Below are 16,033 nucleotides of genomic sequence, written 5' to 3'. Positions count from 1 at the left end.
CAGCTGGGCAAACACTTAAGTCAGTCTTTCCAAAGATCCAGGTGACCCATTTCAGAGACAGACTGTGTGACCTTGAGGAAGTCCTCCCCCTGCAGCGAGGAGCGGGTGGGTGTGTACAGTGGGAGCAGCCCCCAGCACTGTTCTGGGCAAATGTCATTTGCTCTTTTCTTCCCTTGAAAGCCCATGGTGTTACACACACACACACACACACACACCCGTGTTATTACTTTAACTTGCAACCCTCTGAAAGGTAGAAACATAATTGCCGTAATCAAATGGAGCTGCTTTTATGTGGGATAATTAACTTTTTTTTTTTTTTTTTTTTTGACAGGCAGCGTGGACAGTGAGAGAGATAGAGAGAAAGGTCTTCCTTTGCCGTTGGTTCACCTTCCAATGGCCGCTGCGGCCGGCGCACCGCGCTGATCCGATGGCAGGAGCCAGGTGCTTCTCCTGGTCTCCCATGGGGTGCAGGGCCCAAGCACTTGGGCCATCTTCCACTGCACTCCCGGGCCACAGCAGAGAGCTGGCCTGGAAGAGGGGCAACCAGGACAGAATCCGGTGCCCCGACCAGGACTAGAACCCGGTGTGCCGGCGCCGCAAGGCGGAGGATTAGCCTAGTGAGCCGCGGCGCCGGCCGATAATTAACTCTTCAGACTGTCATTTGCTGGATGAGGAGTTACAGTAGCTAGATTACTAAAGATAAATGATATCAGTGTGTTGGGGGTGCCCAGGGGTCCCCAGCTAGATTTATTCCAAGGTTCTTTTCTTGGTGCCAAGAGAGGAACTCAAAGCAAAGCCATGGATAAAGTGCAGGAATGAGAGTAGCACTTAAAGAGACACCAACACTCAGAAGTGAATGCTGTCGGCCTCATGGGGAAAATGGCTCCGCACCCCAGTTCATTCGCCCCCTTTATAAAGTAGGGAGTGGTGCCTGATTGAATATTTAAATAGAGTCGTTTGGGCGGAGTTGAATGCTCGTGATGATCTCTGGGAGGGTGTCTGGGCGTCTTCTCCGTGGTGGAGGAGACTGGTGCACCATGGGAAAGTGGGCATGCTGAAATGGCATGGAAGGAGGCAGAGTTTTTAGCGGTGCTGGGCTGCAGCCCAGAGACTGCGGGAAGCCTCCCAGCTCCTTGTCCCTCACTAACTCCCTGCCTAGCCCACAGCAGATGGGCTAAGGAGTTACTTTCATATTAGATTCTCTCGGTCAAAATAGTCTCTTCATATCTGAGCCCCAGCTGCCCTGTTCCTCTTCCATCTCCCATGCAGGAACTCTTTGCAAGTCAGTCCCGCAGCCTGTCTAGGGCTTCCCCCTTTTAGTCACCATCACTCAGGCCCTGCGGGGTCCTTGGAATGCCACGGCCACCTCTCCAGACCCTGCCAGGCTTTTACCTACAGTTCAGGTTTTCTGCTCCGACCCTTCCTAGCCGTCCCAGATCTGAACCATTGCCTCTGGCCCCCCGGAAATGGTTTGTGCCATTTATTGTCTTGCGACTTAATTCTTTCTTAATGGGTAACTGCTGTGTTAGGTAAACCAGAAGACCCTTATTAGCATTGTCAGGGCTCCCTCCTCGTTTCATCTCATATTCTACTCTGTAAATGTGTACGATTTAGTTGAAGGATGGATGGTTCAGTTCTCGATTCCCTAAGTATTGGGAAAATACAAAACAGGTTATCCCTCGGAAGTGTGAACCAAGGAGGGAAGTCGGCTCTGGGTTGCGGCCTTGCGCGCGACCCTCTCCAGTCTCGGAGGCAGCTTGTGGGGGCGGGCTTTCCGGACACATTCATCATGTGATGAGCCAAGGAGTGGAATAAGGGTACTGCTGCCGGTTCCGACAGAGATCGGACTCACGGAACTGAAGACGGCCTCTGTGTCTCAGTTTCAAGAAGACTGTTGTTGTTCTTTTGTAGCAAAATGCCGTGACATGCCATTTTTGCATATCATTAACTTTAATTTTCTCTAAATTCATCTGGATTCCCCAGGTGAATGAATAGGTTAAATAAGGACTTGTGTTCCTCTTCCACTTTTTTTCTTTATTCAAAAGAGAAAAACAAAATCTTAATAGAATTTTATGTTTTAGTATGAAAATAGAAGCATTGGATTTTTAAAAAATATTTTGTAAAAATTTAGAGGTTCAGTAGACCAGAGATTAGTGTTCTCTTACTGGAGCTTTCATATCCCTTCCTGGCCCATTTGGAAAACAAATTCCTCTGGAAAATTCTTTCGCAAGTTGCAGGGAAGGTGCTTCCTTACAGCCAGGGAGCAGGTCCATTTCTTTTCCTCTTCCCTGCCCCCCCCAACTCCCAGCAGAGTCTTATCCTGTATCTGCTTAATGCAGGCACTTCGTCACAATGCGATGGGAATCCATAGCTTTGAAAACTCAGGAATTTAAAATGTTGAAGTACTAAGGAGTTTTGAGAATGCTTTTTGCTTTTAGCTATAATGTTTATTTTCATTCCTTTCCCCAGTGGAATTAAGGAAAATCGTGGTAACAGGTATTTGACTTGCTTTGCTAGTAGCTCTCTGTGAAACGGTCTCCTCTGGCATTCGTGGTGGTGTTCTGTGTGTGACCGTGTGTGCTTCCAGAGGCGTGGAACGTTCTCGTGGCGGAGACGGTGATTCTGGTTATGGACAACGTGATAGATCTGTGCCTCCTGGGGCGTTCCAGACCTCGGAGCCCAGCAACACTGCCTGTTGTGGGGCGCAGGGGCGAGGCTGCGACCAGGGGAGGGCGGCACACACATTTGCAGCCTATCCTGATCCTGGCCTGTGACGTATGTGCTGTTGGGGAGTGTGTCCACTTCTTGGGTGTTGTACCAAGAAAATACCCCTTCTGCCTGCCTTCCAGCTGAACCACTCTGGTGGGGAGCCATTGTCTTGGATAAACAATTCACAATCCACTCTGGATGCCTGGTGATAAGTTCAAAAACAAAAACAAACAAACAAACAAAAACCTCACACAGGTGTTTGTGTTATGTTTGATTACAGCATATATTTGTGACAAAGAATTGAAAATCTTCCAGAAGTATTTTCCTGTCTGAAGTAGTTGACTCGTGGCTTAAAATACGGAACTGTTAGGTTCTGTGTTGTAGTTTCCAGATAGAAGTAGCTCTGTAACGCTCAGAGATAACGGGCATTCCTGTTAGTTTTCTGTGTTGTAGCTCTTCAGTTTTAAATGGGTTCATGCTGTGAAATTATTGGAACGGATATTCAGATTTCGCTCTGCTGGTTCCTCTGGGACCCACCAGATTTAAACACGAGAGACATTGCAGAGTCCTGGACGTCTCCGTCTCCTACTTCTCTTCCTTTACAGCCTTCAGGTCATTAAATTAGTAACTCGGCTAATTTTTTTACCCACCTCTTCGAAAAGTTGAACCTGTTTGTGATCAAATGCTTGAAGTTTTTTCCTTTAAACTAAATGTTTGAGACGTTTTGAGATTTGTAACAGCCTTTGTTTACGGTGCGATTCAGTGCAGCTGAGGAGCCGGTGAAACTGCATTATCCAGACACCAAAGCCAGGGAGGCTGTTCTTACCCAGGGGACTCAAGAGTAGGCTACCAGGTAGCCACAGATTGACTGGCCACTTCCATGCCAGCTGATTCTTTTTTTTTTTTTTTTTTAAGATTTATTTTTATTTATTTGAAAGACAGAGCTACACGGGGTGGGGGGTGTGTGTCTTCCATCCACTGGTACACTCCCCAGATGACCGTCATGGCCTCAGCTGATTCTTACCTGTGCAGATTTTTCAGTTGTCAGCAGCATTCTGGGTTTAAAATGCAAGTTGTTAAATTTTCCAGAGTTGCCTCCTTCAGATAACTGAGACTGTCATGTCATTTTTAAAAATTCTATTTAAGGTGTTGAATGGATAATGTACTTTAGTTTATTTCAAACTTAAGCCAGTCTTTTTTCATGACTGTCAGCGAGAAAGAGACAGGCGGAACTCCTAGGCATTGGTTTTACTCCTCAGATGCCTGCAGCAGGCCAGGTTGGGAGGAGCCAGGAGCCGGAAAGTCAGTCCGGGTCTCGCGCAGGAGTGCTGGTGACCCAACTACTTTTTTTTTTTTTTTTTTGACAGACAGAGTGGACAGTGAGAGAGAGAGACAGAGAGAAAGGTCTTCCTTTTGCCGTTGGTTCACCCTCCAACGGCCGCTGCAGCCGGCGCACCGCGCTGATCCAATGGCAGGAGCCAGGTGCTTCTCCTGGTCTCCCATGGGGTGCAGGGCCCAAGCGCTTGGGCCATCCTCCACTGCACTCCTGGGCCACAGCAGAGAGCTGGCCTGGAAGAGGGGCAACCGGGACAGATTCCGGCGCCCCGACCGGGACTAGAACCTGGTGTGCCAGCGCCGCAAGGCGGAGGATTAGCCTAGTGAGCTGCTGCGCCAGCCGACCCAACTACTTGAAACCTCACCAGGGTTTCCTGCAGTGGCAGGAAGCTGGAGCTGGGACTTGAACCCAGGTACTCTGAAGTGGGACATGGGCGTCTTTAACCATGAGACTGACTGCTCCCTGAGACATTACCTTTATTTCTTGAGGCTTAAGAGCAGGCTGGTGTTTTGCTTTTTATTTCCTTGCGATTTCTGAGAAGGGGCTAGATTATTGGACACAATTTACAGGAAAATAATTGAGCCCCAAACAAGGAATGACTTTCCAGCTGCATGTAGCGTCAGATGAATTAGGAATGGTGCTACCAAGTTGCATTTCTAAGTTGGTCAAGTGGGTGACCTAAGACCTGGCAGGCCTTGCAGGGATGGGCTCTGTTAGGCGAGCTGCCTTGACTTCCTATCTGAGCCTCCGGGAAACCTCGGGGACCCATGGGTTGAGAGAGAATGCTATGTGTGTACTGCAGAGTCATAGCAGAAGCACTTAGAATGTGTGCCCCTCTTCTGTAGGGCTCTTCCAGCCACTGCTGGCTCGTGTCGGTCAGAACCTGCTGACGACATTTCTTATGAGACGGGCTCACGGAAACATGAAGGTTATGGAAACGCTAGTTCTGTTTGCTTTCAGTTCTCGTTGTGGTCATCTCGAGGTTGTCCGTGTGGCTACGGATTCAGCAGTGGCACAGCCGTGTTTGGGTGTGTGAGGAACAGCAGTGTGGTGAGAAGGCCAGTGGCCGGGAGGCCGTTTACCCGGGGCGGCTGGGCTGTTTTACTTCAGCTGAAAGGTAGCCGAAGACTTCGTAAGACATCATGACAACATGTCGCTACTTCAGAGTCAGGTCCTTGACTGCCGCCTTCTTCCACTGCCCTTAATCTTTGGGAAAGAATCCAGACTCTTTTTTTTTTTTTTTTTTTTTTTTTTAACATTTATTTTAGGGTTGGTGCTGTGGCTCACTTGGTTAATCCTCCACCTGCGGTGCTGGCATCCCATATGGGCGCCAGATTCTGTCCCGGCCGCTCCTCTTCCAGACCAGCTCTCTGCTGTGGCCCAGGAGTGCAGTGGATGATGGTCCAAGTGCTTGGGCCCTGCACCCCATGGGAGACCAGGAAGAAGCACCTGGCTCCTGGCATCAGATCACCGCAGCGCCGGCCATAGCGGCCATTTGGGGAGGTGAATCAACGGAAGGAAGAACTTTCTCTCACTGTCTGTCTCTACCTGTCAAAAAAAAAAAAAAAGATTTATTTTATTTATTTGAAAGACAGAGTTACACAGAGGAGAGGCAGAGAGAGGTCTTCCATCTGCTGGTTCACTCCCCAGATGGCTGCAATGGCTGGAGCTGTGCTGATCCGAAGCCAGGAGCCAGGAGCTTCTTCTGGGTCTCCCATGCGGGTGCAGGGGCCCAAGCACTTGGGCCATCTTCTACTGCTTTCCCAGGCCATAGCAGGGAGCTGGATCAGAAGAGGAACAGCCAGGACTAGAACCAGCCAGCGCCCATAGGATGCTGGCACTTCAGGCCAGGGCTTTAACCTGCTGCACCACAGCGCCGGCCCCCAGACTCTATTCTAAAGTGGTTTCTTCCAGTCCCTGCCTACCTGCTAGAGCATCTACCGCATCCTCTCCCTCCACACACTTTCTTCCGGCTGCTTCCCCCTGCCCCACACCATGCCGTTTGCAGGGGAAGGGGCCTTGCACATGTTCTTCCCTCTGTCAGTGCGTGCAGTCACACTTCCAGGTCTCACCTGGGACGGAACTTCCTCCACAGTAAAGACTGGCTCGGGCAACTCTCATAGTCATTCATTGATTCATTCATTCATTCAGTAGGCCACGGACATGGATGTGAACTACACAGGGGTGGGCCTTGTCCTCCCAGAGCTTCCTGGGATTCTTGTCCAGGGAACCTCCTCATAGTCAATCCGTAAAATTTTTTTTTTAATTTAGAAACAATTGCAAACAAAATGGAAAAGTAGCAAGGAGAAATATCCTATACTGTGCCCAGATTCACCTAGTAATGTTCTACTCATTGTATTCTTATTCTTTCTTAATATACTAGTACATATGCATAATTTTATTTCTGAATTAGTTACATTATAGCCCAAAACAGTTAAATGTATATTTCCTAAAAGTTGGCAGTGTTCCTTCTTATGATCATTTTATCAGCTTCATAAACTTGCATTGATAAAACATTGTTTCTGGTCCATTTTTTCTATACTATTAATAATATTAAGCTGTTTAAATTAAAATAAAATTTAATATTAAAGTTGATTTATTTGATATATTTGAAGGAGAGAGAGAGATCTCCTCTCTGCTGTTTCATTCCTCAAGTGCCCTTATTGGCCAGGGCTGGCTGGTCCAGGCTGAAGCCAGGAGCTGGGAACACAGTCTGGGACTCCCACAGGGGTGGCAGGGACCCAGCCACTCGAACCACCACCTGCTGGCTCCCAGAGTGCGCGGTACCACTTATTTCCAGCAGGAGGCGGAATCGAGGAGAGAAGGGACTCATCCCAGGCACCTTCGGCCAACCCAGGGGCCTTCTTAACCTCTATGCCAAAGGCTCTTTCTCCTGTATTCACTTTTTTTTTTTTTTTTTTTTTTTTGACAGAGTGGATAGTGAGAGAGAGACAGAAAGAAAGGTCTTCCTTTTGCCATTGGTTCACCCTCCAATGGCCGCCACTGCTGGCATGCTGCGGCCAGCGCACCGCGCTGATCCGAAGCCAGGAGCCAGGTGCTTCTCCTGGTCTCCCATGGGGTGTAGGGCCCAAGCACTTAGGCCATCCTCCACTGCACTCCCTGGCCACAGCAGAGAGCTGGCCTGGAAGAGGGGCAACCGGGACAGAATCCGGCGCCCCGACCGGGACTAGAACCCGGTGTGCCAGCGCCGCTAGGTGGAGGATTAGCCTATTGAGCCACGGCGCTGGCCCTGTATTCACTTTTTTCCCCTAAATTTCTTCTTGTTTTAAAGTATACACTGCAGGGGGCCCATGTTGTGGTGCAGCAGGTTAAGCCGCCATCTGCAATGCCAGCATCCCATAAAGGTGCTGGGTCAGTTCATTGCTGCTCCACTTGCGATCCCTGCTAATGTGTCCCAGCAGAAGCCGGGAGCCAGGAGTTTCTTCTAGGTCTCTCACGTGGGTGGCAGGGGCCCAAGCGCTTGGACTACCTTCCGATCTTTTCTAGACACATTAGCAGGGAGCTGGATCAGAAGTGGAGCAGCCGAGACTCAAACCAGCTCCAATATGGGATTCTGGCACCATAAGCAGTGGCTTAACCTGCTACACCACAGTGCTGGCCCTGTCTTAACCATTTTTTTTTTTTAAAGACTTATTTACTTGAGAGGCTGAATGACAGAGAGGGAGAAAGAGATTTTCCTAGGGCTGGTGCTTTGGCATAGCAGGTAAAGCCGCCGCCTGCAGTGCCGGCATCCTATATGGGTACAGGTTCAAGTCCTGGCTGCTCCACTTCCGATCCAGCTCTGTGCTATGGCCTGGGAAATCAGTGGTCACGTGGGTGACCTGAATGAAGCTCCTGACTCCTCGCTTCAGCCTAGGTCAGCCCTTGGCCCTTGCAGCCATCTGTGGAGTGAACCAGCGTATGGAAGATCTCTCTCTTTTTCTGTCTCTCCCTCTGTGTCTGTAACTGACATCCATATGGGTTGCTAGTGTACAGGCTATGGCTTAACCCCCTGCCCCGCAATGCCAGCCCTGCAACTGATTTTATTTATTTATTTATTTGAAAGTTATAGAGAGGCAGAGAGAATCTTCCATCTTCTGGTTCACTCCCCGATGAGCTGCAAAAACTGGAGCTGGGCTGATCCAAAGCCACGGAGTCTGGAGTTTCTTCTGGGTCTCCCACGTGGGTGCAGGGGCCCAAGGACTTGGGCCATCTTCTCCTGCTTTCCAGGCACATTGTTAGGGAGCTGGATTGGCAGTGGAGCAGCCAGGACTCGAATTGGTGCTCATATGGGATGCCATCACTGCAGGCAGCGGATTTACCTGCTAAGCCGTAGCACAGGCAACTGATTTTTAAGAAATAATTTTGTGGTAAAATACTTTTATTAATAGTTCATTCATAGTCTGAGATTGCTGATTGGTGACTAATGTCCTGTATGGCCACTTTTCCCCATTCCGGTATAGGAATTGGGCTCAGGATGGGATGGTTGTGCTTTGTTATCGTGTCTCTTTATCCTTTACCGTTAATCTGGATTCTTTATATAGCCATTTGTTTCTGTTTGAAAAAGAGAGGCCCCCCCCTTTAAAAAAATAAAATGTCGCTACTTTGTGTCTGTCTCCTCATGACTGGGTTCAGATGATGCTATCCAGGCCACAATGCTTGATGATGATGCTGTGTTCTCTGACGGGCACTCGTGTGCACGTTGGCAGTGCTCCTATGTCACCCTTCAGTGGTGTTCATTTGTGTTACCCAATCAAGGTGTTGCCTGCTTGCCCTGCCATAATTGCAGTTGGGTTTTTTGTTTGTTTCTTTTTTTAATTTAAGAGGCAGAAAGACAAATCAAGAGAAACAGCTTCTACTTGCTGGTGTACTTCCCAGATACCCTCAAAGCTGAGGCTAGGCCAAGGTCGGTGCTGGGAGCTGGGAGCTCATTCCAGGTCTTCATGTGGTTGGCAGGGATTCAACTATTTGAGCCATCACCTGCCACCTCCCAGAGTGCACATGACCAGGATTCTGGAGGTAGACCCAGAGCCAGGCATCAAATCCAGGCAGTCTGATGTGGGACCCAGGTGTCCTAACTGCTAGGCCAAATCTTTCCCATTTGGATTTTATGTGTCGTGTTTTCTCTTTCCCTTACAAGTAAAACCAGCTCCCCACCGCTGGATTCCAGGCAGATACCCTGTTCCTTGTTAGGACTTCCCTCTGAGGTGTAGCGTCCAGTTGTGCTTCTTCCTGAGAGAGTTGCATGGACTTCAGTTCCTGTTTTTTGCAAAGTTTTTTTTTTTTATATTTATTTATTTATTATTTGAAAGGCAGAGTTACAGAGAGGCATAGGCAGAAACCAGAGAGGAAAAAGAAAAGTCTTCCATCCTCTGGTTCACTTCCCAAATGAACCCAACAGCTGGAGCTGGGCCGATCCAAGGCCGGGATCCCGGAGCTTCTTCCAGGTCTCCCATGTGGGTGCGGGGGCCCAAGCACTTGGGCCATCTTCTACTGCTTTCCCAGGCCATAGCAGGGAGCTAGCTGGATGGGAAGTGGAGCAGCTGGGATTTGAACCAGCACCCATATGGCATGCTGGCACTGCAGGCAGTGGCTTTACCCACTATGCCACTGTGCTGGCCTGCAAAGGGTTTTAATTCATTACTGTACCTAATTATTTTGGTGTCCCAGTTGTCCCAGGCTTGGCCAATGGGACCTCCTTCAAGATGGCACCAGTGTGCTTATGAGATGACCCATCACTTTTTCTTGCTGCATGAGGGTTTCCAGCCTGCTTGGCACCTATTGCTAGTCCTGGGAGTAGCTCTTCTTCCAAGGCACCCTCATACCCTTGTTGTAGCATTTAGCATGCTGCTTTTCTGTGTGTTCCTCTGTTGGACTTGTTTTGTACTTCTCTGAGAGTGCATAGAGGTGAGTCTTATTTGCCGTTGCATCTTTACCAGGGATAAAGCCAGGTGTCTATTAGGTTTTTGCTGAATATTTATTGAGTAAAAAATTGATTTTTGTGGGGCCGGCACTGGCATAGAGGGTGAAGCCATCGCCTGCAGTGCCGGCATCCCATATTGGTGCCTGTTTAAGTCTCAGCTGCTCCACTTCGAATCCACCTCTCTGCTATGGCTTGGGAAAGCAGTAGAAGATGGCCCAAGTTCTTGGGCCCCTGCACCCGTGTGGGAGACCCAGAAGAAGCTCCTGGCTCCTGGCTTTGGATCGGTGCAGCTACAGCCATTGCAGCCATTTGGGGAGTGAACGAGCAGATGGAAGACCTCTCTGTCTCTGTCTGTCTGTCTCTCTTTCTCTCTCTGTCTCTCCTTCTCTCTCTGTTAACTCTTTCAAGTTAATAAATATTTTTAAAAACTGATTTTAGTTTAGTAATTAAAATTGGGTTCTAAAATTATGATGCTAATGGGTTTTCTTTTTCTCCCCATCTAGGAAGCAATGGTGGCTATTAGGCCATGAGAAGCTGTGAAAAGTGACCTCATCCTGGTATACAACCACTATGGGACCTGGCACTTGCGCTGCTTCGGCAGCCAGCCCCCAGTGATGATGTCGGAGGCCAGCAGGTTCACTGGAAGACACTAATCTGATCTCGGAAGTGGCCGATTGTGGCAGGATGTGTCGACGATGATGATGGCAAGAAAACAAGATGTCCGCATTCCCACCTACAACATCAGCGTGGTGGGGTTGTCTGGGACTGAGAAAGAGAAGGGCCAGTGTGGCATTGGAAAATCTTGTCTGTGCAACCGCTTCGTGCGCCCCAGTGCTGATGAGTTTCACTTGGACCACACATCCGTGCTCAGCACCAGTGACTTTGGCGGGCGAGTGGTCAACAATGACCACTTTCTCTACTGGGGGGAGGTTAGCCGCTCCCTGGAGGACTGTGTGGAATGTAAGATGCACGTTGTGGAACAGACTGAGTTCATCGATGATCAGACTTTCCAGCCTCATCGGAGCACGGCCCTGCAGCCCTACATCAAGAGGGCTGCTGCCACCAAGCTCGCCTCCGCCGAGAAGCTCATGTACTTTTGCACGGACCAGCTGGGGCTGGAGCAGGACTTCGAGCAGAAACAAATGCCCGACGGGAAGCTGCTGATCGACGGCTTTCTGCTCGGCGTTGACGTGAGCAGGGGCATGAACAGGAACTTCGATGACCAGCTCAAGTTTGTTTCCAACCTCTACAATCAGCTTGCAAAAACCAAGAAACCCATCGTGGTGGTGCTGACCAAGTGTGACGAGGGTGTGGAGCGGTACATTAGAGATGCACATACTTTTGCCTTAAGCAAGAAGAACCTCCAGGTTGTAGAGACCTCGGCGAGATCCAATGTAAACGTGGACTTGGCTTTCAGCACCTTAGTGCAGCTGATTGATAAAAGTCGAGGAAAGACAAAAATAATTCCCTACTTTGAGGCTCTCAAGCAGCAGAGTCAGCAGATAGCAACGGCCAAGGACAAGTACGAGTGGCTGGTAAGTCGCATTGTGAAAAACCACAACGAGAACTGGCCGAGTGTCAGCCGCAAGATGCAGGCCTCTCCAGAGTACCAGGACTACGTCTACCTGGAGGGCACGCCCAAGGCCAAGAAGCTGTTCCTGCAGCACATCCACCGCCTCAAGCAGGAGCACGTGGAGCGCCGGAGGAAGCTGTACCTGGCCGCCCTGCCCTTGGCTTTCGAGGCGCTCATTCCTAGTCTCGATGAAATCGACCACCTAAGCTGCATCAAGGCCAAGAAGCTCCTAGAAACCAAACCAGAGTTCTTGAAGTGGTTCGTTGTGCTGGAGGAGACCCCGTGGGACGCCACCAGCCACATTGACAACATGGAAAACGAACGGATCCCCTTTGACCTCATGGACACGGTGCCTGCTGAGCAGCTGTACGAGGCCCACCTGGAGAAGCTGCGGAACGACAGGAAGAGGGCGGAGATGAGGAGGGCGTTCAAAGAAAACCTGGAGACCTCTCCGTTCATCACTCCGGGCAAGCCGTGGGAGGAGGCCCGCAGCTTTATTATGAATGAAGACTTCTACCAGTGGCTGGAAGAGGCTGTGTACATGGATATTTATGGCCGGCACCAAAAGCAGATTATAGACAAAGCAAAGGAGGACTTTCAGGAGTTGCTTTTGGAGTATTCAGAGTTGTTCTATGAGCTGGAGCTGGACGCCAAGCCCAGCAAGGAGAAGATGGGCGTCATTCAGGACGTGCTGGGGGAGGAGCAGCGCTTCAAGGCGCTGCAGAAGCTGCAGGCGGAGCGCGACGCCCTGATTCTGAAGCACATCCATTTTGTGTACCACCCGACAAAGGAGACGTGCCCCAGCTGCCCGGCGTGTGTGGACGCCAAGATTGAGCACTTGATTGGCTCCAGGTTTATCCGACCCTCTGACCGGAATCAGAAAAACTCACTGTCTGACCCCAACATTGATAGAATCAACTTGGTCATCTTGGGCAAAGATGGCCTTGCCCGAGAATTGGCTAATGAGATCCGAGCTCTTTGTACGAATGATGACAAGTACGTGATAGACGGTAAAATGTACGAGCTGTCCCTGAGGCCGATAGAGGGGAATGTCAGGCTTCCTGTGAACTCCTTCCAGACCCCCACGTTTCAGCCCCACGGGTGTCTCTGCCTTTACAACTCGAAGGAGTCGCTGTCCTACGTGGTGGAGAGCATAGAGAAGAGCAGAGAGTCCACGCTTGGCAGGCGGGACAACCACCTGGCCCACCTGCCCCTGACGCTCATTTTGGTCAACAAGCGGGGCGACACCAGTGGCGAGACCCTGCACAGCTTAATCCAGCAGGGGCAGCAGATAGCCAGTAAGCTTCAGTGTGTCTTTCTTGACCCTGCTTCCGCTGGCATTGGTTATGGACGCAACATTAATGAAAAGCAAATCAGCCAAGTTTTGAAGGGCCTCTTGGACTCTAAACGTAACTTGAACCTTGTCAGTTCTACTGCCAGCATCAAGGACTTGGCTGACGTTGACCTGCGAATCGTCATGTGTCTGATGTGTGGAGATCCCTTTAGTGCAGACGACATACTTTTCCCTGTCCTTCAGTCTCAGACCTGCAAGTCTTCCCATTGTGGAAGCAGCAGCTCTGTGTTACTTGAACTCCCCGTCGGGTTGCACAGGAAGCGCATTGAGCTGTCTGTGCTCTCGTACCATTCCTCGTTTAGCGTCAGAAAGAGCCGGTTGGTTCATGGGTACATTGTTTTCTATTCAGCCAAACGTAAGGCCTCCTTGGCTATGTTACGTGCCTTTCTCTGTGAGGTGCAGGATATTATCCCCATTCAGCTCGTGGCACTCACTGATGGCGCTGTCGATGTCCTGGACAATGACTTGAGTCGGGAGCAGCTGACCGAGGGGGAGGAGATCGCTCAAGAAATTGACGGAAAGTTCACAAGCATCCCCTGTAGCCAACCCCAGCATAAACTCGACATCTTTCACCCATTTTTTAAAGATGTGGTGGAGAAGAAGAACATAATTGAGGCGACCCACATGTACGATAACGCCGCCGAGGCCTGCAGCACCACAGAAGAGGTGTTTAACTCCCCCCGCGCAGGCTCGCCGCTCTGCAACTCCAACCTGCAGGACTCCGAGGAGGACATGGAGCCGCCGTCGTACAGCCTGTTTCGAGAAGACACATCTCTGCCCTCCCTGTCCAAAGACCATTCCAAGCTCTCTATGGAGCTCGAGGGGAACGACGGGCTGTCTTTCATCATGAGCAACTTTGAGAGTAAACTCAACAACAAAGTACCTCCGCCAGTGAAACCAAAGCCTCCTGTCCACTTTGAAATCACGAAGGGGGATCTGTCTTACTTGGATCAAGGCCATCGGGAGGGCCAGAGGAAGTCGGTGTCTTCCAGCCCCTGGCTGCCACAGGACGGGTTCGATCCTTCTGACTATGCTGAGCCCATGGATGCTGTGGTGAAGCCAAGGAACGAGGAAGAGAACATATACTCTGTGCCCCACGACAGCACCCAGGGCAAAATCATCACCATTCGGAATATCAACAAGGCCCAGTCCAACGGCAGCGGGAATGGTTCCGACAGTGAGATGGACACCAGTTCTCTGGAGCGAGGCCGCAAGATGTCTGTCGTGAGCAAGCCAGTACTGTACAGGACGAGATGCACCCGGCTGGGGAGGTTTGCCAGTTACCGAACCAGCTTCAGCGTGGGCAGCGACGATGAACTGGGGCCCATCCGGAAGAAGGAAGAGGACCAGGCGTCCCAGGGCTATAAAGGGGACAATGCCGTCATTCCGTACGAAGCAGATGAGGACCCGAGGAGGAGGAATATTCTTCGCAGTCTACGGAGGAACACTAAGGTAAGACCCCAATTCCGGAGGAGTCACGGGAGAGGTGTGCACAGTGTTTCAGTGAGAGTTGATTGATGATAATGTTTATTCTGGTTAAAAAAAAAAAATCATGTGTGCTGTATGCGCTGGCCTAACAGTGTTAGTAGGGTCCGAGGTGCTGCTACCGGCAGCCCTCAGGGAGTCGGGACCTTGGACAGGATGGCTAGCCTGGGGCGTCTTTGTCTCAACAGCAGTGGATTAATCACCACAGTACGCATAGTTCCGAGCTTGTCCCGTGACTAAGTCAGTGACATCACACTTGCTTTTCCTTCACTGAAACACTGGAACCCAAAGTGGCACACCTCGTCTCTTCCTGCTGAGCAGGCCTTTCACCCCCTGTTCAAGGTTCCTTTCCCTTGCTGGTCTGTAAAGGTTACTGAATGACTAAATGATAATTTATACACAGAAATCAGTGAGAGGAATCTTGCCGCTGAGAGTTATAAATCTGTCCCATATTTATAAATGGGATTGCCGTCAGCTGCATGATTGCATCTTGACATGAATCACTGCTGCTGTCAGTGAGAGGCTTGGATTTCATTTGGGGACAACAACTGGGGCAGGGAGGGAAAAGGAAAGGAAACGGTAACTATGCATTAGAAGCATCGGGCGGACTCTCAGATGTGGAGACAATAGTAGCAAACACAATCTCTTATCTTGCATAGAATGACGGGCTGGCTTTGTGGTGCAAGTGGGTCAAGCCACCTGTCTCGCACTGGCATCCCATATCAGAGTGCAGGTTCGTGTCCTGTCTGCCCCCATCTCCGCTGCAGCTTTCCTGCTAGTGAGCTTGGAAGGCAGTGGGTGATGGCCCACGTGCTCAGGCCCATACCACCCATGTGGAAGACCAGAATGGAGCTCCTGGCTTGAGCTTGGCCCAGACCTAGCTGTTGTGACCATTTGAGTGAACCAGCAGATGTAAGATTGATCTCTCATCTCCTTCTCCCTGTCTCTCCCTTCTCTCTTCTTCTCCCTCTCCCTCTGTCCTTCCCTCTCTCTCACTCTGCCTTTCAGATAGATAAATAAATCTTTAAAAAAAAATAAAGAGGATGTAGTGTGTAGTTTGCAGGGCAGGTGTCTGTAAGTGGTACCCTGTCCTCTTGGGCTTAGGCTTTGAGATAGAAAAAGTATTTCCCAAATGTTTTTCTTTTTTGCCCTGTTTAGAGTGGGAGGGAAGTATTCTTTGTTTTCAGAGAAAGGCATCCTGGTGAGACACCACAGAACTGTGTTCCCTAGTGAGCCTCCGCCAGCATCATGATTTCTCCATGTCTCAGCTCCGCTGCTTCCCATGAGGCAGCGTTTCTGAAAGTACTGCAGGGTCCTTTGGAAAGAAAGGTGGCCAGAAATATGCCAGGCATACCAAATCCGAAGGACTGAGAGTCCAGGTTGTTGTGAGAGCTGACAGTTGTGTTGTCTGGTGGCGCACGGAGATGGAAGCACCTGGTATCTGAGCAAGTCCAGAGCATCCCCTTTGGGTTCTCTCATGACATGAGTGGTCCCCGAGGGTGTGCTCACCCACGCAGTGGGCAGGGCAGCGTCACCGTAGCCTCTGTCCCTGACCTTCTCTGTTCCGACCATCAGTGGAGACGTACGCGGTCTTCTCCTAATTGATTCCCCTCCACTAGTTTTGTCCTTTGCCTTTGTCCAGTGCTTTGTTCT

At 50.2% G+C, this 16,033-nt stretch overlaps 1 protein-coding gene across 1 annotated transcript in view; it reads left to right on the top strand.

The window, feature by feature from the left end:
* The window catches only part of ARHGAP35 (Rho GTPase activating protein 35), a 116,673-nt gene that overhangs the window by 40,054 nt on the left and 60,586 nt on the right, over positions 1–16,033 (top strand). Inside the window, exon 2 of the mRNA XM_051837363.3 lies at positions 10,472–14,347. Within this exon, the coding sequence (XP_051693323.1) occupies positions 10,664–14,347 (3,684 nt within the window). The 5' untranslated portion in view covers positions 10,472–10,663. The remainder of the gene's footprint in view (positions 1–10,471; positions 14,348–16,033) is intronic.

The sequence above is a fragment of the Oryctolagus cuniculus genome, chromosome 18 (assembly GCF_051225735.1).
Source record: "Oryctolagus cuniculus isolate XC-2025 breed Fujian yellow rabbit chromosome 18, ASM5122573v1, whole genome shotgun sequence".
Classification (NCBI taxonomy): domain Eukaryota; kingdom Metazoa; phylum Chordata; class Mammalia; order Lagomorpha; family Leporidae; genus Oryctolagus; species Oryctolagus cuniculus.
This window is presented reverse-complemented; position numbering and strand designations above follow the sequence as displayed.